This window comes from Cydia pomonella, chromosome 1 (assembly GCF_033807575.1).
Source record: "Cydia pomonella isolate Wapato2018A chromosome 1, ilCydPomo1, whole genome shotgun sequence".
Classification (NCBI taxonomy): Eukaryota; Metazoa; Arthropoda; class Insecta; order Lepidoptera; family Tortricidae; genus Cydia; species Cydia pomonella.
This window is the reverse complement of record NC_084703.1, coordinates 28247481-28253590: the sequence shown is the minus strand read 5'-3', so window position 1 is coordinate 28253590 and position 6110 is coordinate 28247481. Positions and strand designations below refer to the sequence as shown.

The window sequence follows — 6110 nt, the reverse complement described above, 5'->3', positions numbered from 1 at the left end:
TTTCAATCCGGAGGTCGTGGGTTCAAATCCTGGCTCGTACCAATGAGTTTTTCGGAACTTATGTACGAAATATCATTTGATATTTACCACTAGCTTTTCGGTGAAGGAAAACATCGTGAGGAAACCTGCATGCATCTGCGAAGAAATTCAAAGGTGTATGTGAAGTCCCCAATCCGCATTGGGCTAGCGTGGGGACTATAGCCCGAGCCCTCTCGCGCATGAGAGGAGGCCTGTGCCCAGCAGTGGGACGTATATAGGCTGAATTATTATAATTATATATATTCTCTTCATTTGAGAGACGTAATAATTGCAAACAAAAATCGTTTTACGATTAATATTGAAATTAGATTACTAGACCTAGAGCAAATGATTTCGTCTGGTAGGAAAAATAATTAAACTACAATCTCATAAATCAGGAGGATTTAAAGTACTAAACAATAAAGATGTAGTTTATAATATTTTAGTTTGACCTTACGTTTTGTAGATAGAATAGTATTGTTTTGAAATAGATAATAATCCACCTGTAAGTTGTAATATAAGTTTTACAAGCGCTAGTATGCAGGTGTCTACCGCACTATTAGTCGGTCTGTAATATGAGTAAGGTTTGAATCGTCCATATGTTTAATATTTGTTCATGCCCCAAGTGTTTTGCTTCTTTCAGCTTCTGTTGTATATGTATTTAATAGGAATCCTACTATGTATGAGTAATGCCGGCATGTAAGTAGTGTTGCAGTATGTTTCTATATAATGACATTTTGAATGCGTATCCAGATGAATGTTCGCTGGAGGCAGAGAACACGCTGTCATCGGCGAGTCTATGCATGTCTCCGTCGGTGACGAGTGAGATCTCACCCTTGTACGCGTCCACCCCGGTGGCGAGCGGCGCGGCCGCGGACCTGCGCCCGCCCCGCGCCGGCGATCAGGTCGACAACGCAGCCGTCACCGACACCCTCAATGGAAACGGTGCGTACGAATACTTACTTACTTAATAACTTAACCCAGAAACCGGGCGCTGTTTGAAACTTGAGTTCGATATTCATATATTTTGGTGAAAAAGTCATGTTCAAGTTTGATTTACAAAATTTCATATTTTTGGGTGCTAATTTTAATATCTGTCTGGAACTAAGGTCAATTTTAGGAAAACTCATATAAATAAATGAATAACTACTACCTATAGACTTGAATAACTGTTTGATTAAAAAATATTATATTGTTTTAGCGAACATAGTTTCCGAATCTACAAGTATGGACGTTCTAAGCGGTGGTGAAAGTGACACTGGCGATACACTCAATAGAAGAAACAATAATAACAGGTACATTTGGTCTTAAGACGAGAAAAGTTCTTTAATTTGCAATTTCACTAGTTTCATTATGGGACTCCACCAACGCTACCCTAAGTTTATCGAAACACGTTTTCTCTTTATACACTTGTTTTTAGCCAACCTTAACCCCATGCAATTGTTTTTACATTTCTTCTGTTCGGAAATAATTTAACTGATGTTGTCAGTATTTGGACGCGCTTAAGCAACAACACCTTGCGGGATGGCGCGGCAGGCGAAGCGCAGCGGCGGCGCGGCGGTGACCTCACCTTCTACATCGCCAGGGAGCTGCTCATGACTGAACGCACCTACAAGCGGGACCTGGAGCTCGTAACTGTGGTATGTCATTGTACAGTGAGCTGCGACATTGCATGGAGAAATTATGAATGAATTGACAAAGTCGCCATGCACTTTTGCGGCTGATGGCACAACTAACAGATGTGCCGGATATGCAAGTAGGGAGCGACTTAGATAGGTGAACTACGAGTACGTAGGTCACTAGATACGTTTTGCAATAGACAAATATGAAATAAAGAGATATCACATATATACCGTTTTTTCCGTACCGAACCGTCACCGTTTTTTAAGCAGCGGTGTGGGGAGCATGCGTCAAAAACGGTACGCATACGACGCGTCACTGCGATTCCGTATCATGACCGTTTTTTAAGCTGCGGTGTGGTCACGCCTTTAAAAAACTTGTAAATATTTGTCACACACTATTATGATAATACAATATTAGTTAGTGGTGACTGTTTCAACTGCCTTGTTTTGTAGTGAAACGAAAAAATTGAATGAATATTAACGTCATTGTTAGTAGGTAATTCCCTAAGATAAAATACAATGATCACCAAATATTATGAATTTATGACATAAAAGTACAGTGGGAGAAAATCCTCGTTGCCTTACCCCTCACACAAAACAAAATATTATTATACTACGGTTTGGTAAATGTTGCTTGCCGTCATCTAAACAGTAATCGGTTGTAAAATGGTACAATATCAAACAGCTTCAACATTAAATAAGCTTTAAAACCAGCCAATAAAGTTTATTTTAGCATGCTACGGAAACATTTGCAGTTTTTACACGTAACACCAGGCCACGGTGACCCGTATGGCCGTATGACCCAGAGCCATGTCAATTACTTCTAAAATATACGTATTTTTGGTGTCTTAGAAATATGGATTTTTCTGTTTGCTTGTAACGCGTATGTATCTAGAATTTCAGTATATTTGCTATATTTATTTATTTAAACCTTTGGGAAACAAACAGGCAAAAACAACACACATAGTAAATCAGATTACATATTCACAAGCCAAACAGTTTCCACTAATGAATAATAACAATTATGTTGCTCAGAAATTAACATTAATATTAAAACATGCAAAACTCAAATAACACTAACTGTTAAAAACAATATTAAAAAATTGGCAAGTATGCTGAAATATACTAACTAATCAAGTAATCAATATTATTATTAGCTGTACTTTTTATTGCAGAAACAAACTGTTGTAATGATAAATGGAATATATCAATATCAGAAAATTTTCATTATAAGTTCTACACGCTCTAGCTAAGAACCTATTTCTTGCATATGTAGTACGACCAAAGTTAATTGCAAAAAGATTTGTGGAGCGAGTTCGCCCATCAGAACATCGAATTGAAGTTTTAGACAAAAGATTGAGAGAATCAATAAGGCCATGTAGGATTTTGAACAAAACTATCTGATCTCGAATTTCTCTACGGGTTTGAAGAGACTCCAAATTGTCAGGGCGAAAAGATTTAAATTTATATTTCATTGTTCTGATAAATTTGTTCTGAATTTTTTCAATTGTGTTAATGTGAACATTGAAATGAGAATTCCAGATTGTAGTAGCGTATTCTAAGTTGGACCTAACAAATGCGTTAAAGAGAAGTTGCAGAGTCTTGGGTTTTGTAAAATCCCTGCTTTGTCGGCAAATGAATCCCAACATTTCATTCTGTATGCTTTTGCTGAAATTTTGTAAAATAAATTGTAGTTCGCTATCAAGATTAACCCCAGATCCTTCACTTCAGACACAACAAATTTTTGTTGTTTAATGAATAATTATACTCTATCTTATTGCGTTTTCTTGTAAATGGAACGGCACAGCATTTTTCAACATACAAGTACAGTTCATTCATAGAACAATATAAACTCAGTCTATCAAGATCAGCTTGAAGTTTCATACAATCATCACTTGATTTAATAATGGTGTATATTTTAGTATCGTCGGCATATAATAATAAGTCAGAAAATTTGAAACAATCAACGACGTCATTAATTTAGATGTTGAATAATAATGGACCCAAATGGGACCCCTGAGGTATGCCTGAAGATACGGGAACAAAACTAGAAGTGTACCCCTTTATAGCAACTGCTTGCTTTCTGTCACGCAGGTATGAAGTAAGCCATCTCAAAAGATTCCCGTGAATTCCAAAAGTATGTAATTTATAAATGAGCAGAGAATGTGAAATTTTATCGAATGCTTTGGAGTAGTCGGTATAAATAACATCTACCTGATAGCTCTTATCCATAGCATTCATCGCATAATCAATCAACTGACATACAACTGACATATTGCACTGATAGTAAACCAAAATTGAATATTCTAGGCTCTATTATCATTAAAAAACGTCTTTATATATTTTTTTTTCGTAATATACCTTATAGAAATTATGGATACGTACGTTAACACGTTAAATTATGTTTAAATCAGAATTTCATCAGGACTCACATGTGAGTCACTGGCCCTGCGGAACTGTTTAAGCATGACCCTAAAGCGCATAAGGCCCCTGAATGGGTTAAGGAACCGTAAATTTTCACCGGTTAATTTTTATCTAGAATTATGTATAACTAGCATAATTTCAAATGTAGGTACCTGTGTGATCTGTAAAATATTTTCTACCAATAATGAAACTGAACTGAACTAAGTAGGGGTCATAGATATAAGAAGTAAGGAGATTTATAACGAAGCATAATTTCAGTGAGTCTCGTTGTCTCCAACTGTCCCCCACCACATCATTAAGGGCGTGGCCAGACAACTAACTCACGCGCTGTGATTGGACAAACCGCGCGGGAGGAGAGGGGGACAAGTCGATAAAGTTACAACAACCATCGATATTTTATATGTTCTGAACATTACCTTATTGTTTTGACATGAAGGCGTTTTGTTTTAAGTAATCTATCTAACTATCGGATACATTTCGGGGAGTGCGCACAGGAACTGCACGATCTGATCCCACCTTCCCCTTTCCATCATCGGACATCCAGGCGTGGGGAGCGAATGCACCCGTTCGTGGTAAACATTCCATTTGTTCGCACTAAACGGTTTGCCTCCTCTTTTTTGTTACGGACGGCTAAAGAATGGAATGCGCTCCCGCCATCTGTATTCCCTGATAAATATGACCTCGGTCTCTTTAAAGCAAGAGTGAATAGGCTACTACTGAACCGGTGAGCTCCATCTTAGGCCCTGTCTTCACTTTCCATCAGGTGTGACTAGAGCCAATCGCCGATCAGTTTTTAATAAAATAAAAAAAATTAATAATTGACATTGACTTAATTGATATTCCTTTTAATATTTGACCGTATTTGCGAGCTAAGATTTTTTAGGTACAAGTAAGGTATTTTAGTCGCTCCATAAGTTCGGTCACAAAGGTTTTTACTAATAAAATGTAATACAAAGCTTTTAATAAATAAAACATGATTCGAAAGCTTGTTTTATGCTAATCAAAACGTAATATATTTATTAAACCAATTAGATTAAATTTTAGTAAAGATTTTATTTACTGTTTGTTTACTTTGGGATTGTCGTTAGACGCGTGCACTCGCCTGGATTGTATTTCTCAAAAGGGAGTAAAAATCAGGGTTACATTAATGAAATGGCTACAATTGTATTTTTAATGAACCTACTTTATTATAGCATATGTCGTCACCAGAATCCGAATATTACATAGAATTATCAACAACTGCGAAAGCAAATTATGTTAAATTATATTGATAAATTATAATTTAGCAATTTCATTCAATGAACTTATTTGATTATACCTAGTGCAGTTATTCGAATCGTTGCTAAGAATCTGAGTAAAATATAATTACAGGTATAAACTACAATGTAAAACATAATTGTAATTAAAATAGTTTTTTCTTTGACGTCCCTACTCGATTTTTAATTAAAATTAATAGGTATACTACTTCAGGTACGTACAAAATAACAATAAAGACACATGAAAATAATTACTTTCATACATACTACATATATCCAGATACTCGTATTTTTATCGATAACGCTCAAACTTCAATTATGCACGAGCGCTACTCTACTTCGCGGCGTCACGAGGCGAGTGGTTCCTGGTCGTACCAAGAAATAATAATGTCGTTGTGAATATCGTTAGTGGTTTAATGCATTGCGCCGTTGCTTAGCACACTACAACTAATTGTCCATGCTAAACCGTCAATGTAGAATGCATATTCAAATTGCCAAGCGTTTGTTTGTCGAAATGGACCGACCCAGAAAAATCATACGTCACTGGATTTATTTGTTAAAATGTGTGGTTTTGTTGACTAATACGTGAAAATAAATGTACCCACATGTAGTATGTAACCTCATGATACTTGTAGTTTTTTATGCATTCCTATTTCGACACGAAACAACGGCATTTTAATTTTTCCATGACAGCTAAATTGCGTCTGTCGACCGCGGACACGGTACTACATGGTACATTCTATGATTTGATTGTCAGTTAATTCTTTAACTCGGAATAAGATACCTCTAT

The 6110-nt window shown here is 36.4% G+C and overlaps 1 protein-coding gene across 3 annotated transcripts in view; it reads left to right on the top strand.

The window, feature by feature from the left end:
• Positions 1–6110, top strand: part of LOC133519095 (FERM, ARHGEF and pleckstrin domain-containing protein 1) — a 107517-nt gene that overhangs the window by 71180 nt on the left and 30227 nt on the right. For 2 of the 3 annotated variants that reach the window (XR_009799586.1, XM_061853046.1), the window contains exons 16-18: positions 772–963; positions 1220–1313; positions 1508–1658. Coding sequence is in view for 2 of the 3 variants with exons in the window: in XM_061853046.1 (XP_061709030.1) it covers positions 772–963; positions 1220–1313; positions 1508–1658 (437 nt within the window). In the remaining variant the exon portion in view is untranslated. Of the gene's footprint in view, positions 1–771; positions 964–1219; positions 1314–1507; positions 1659–6110 lie in introns of those variants that run through there. The other variant, XM_061853075.1, reaches the window with a different exon arrangement.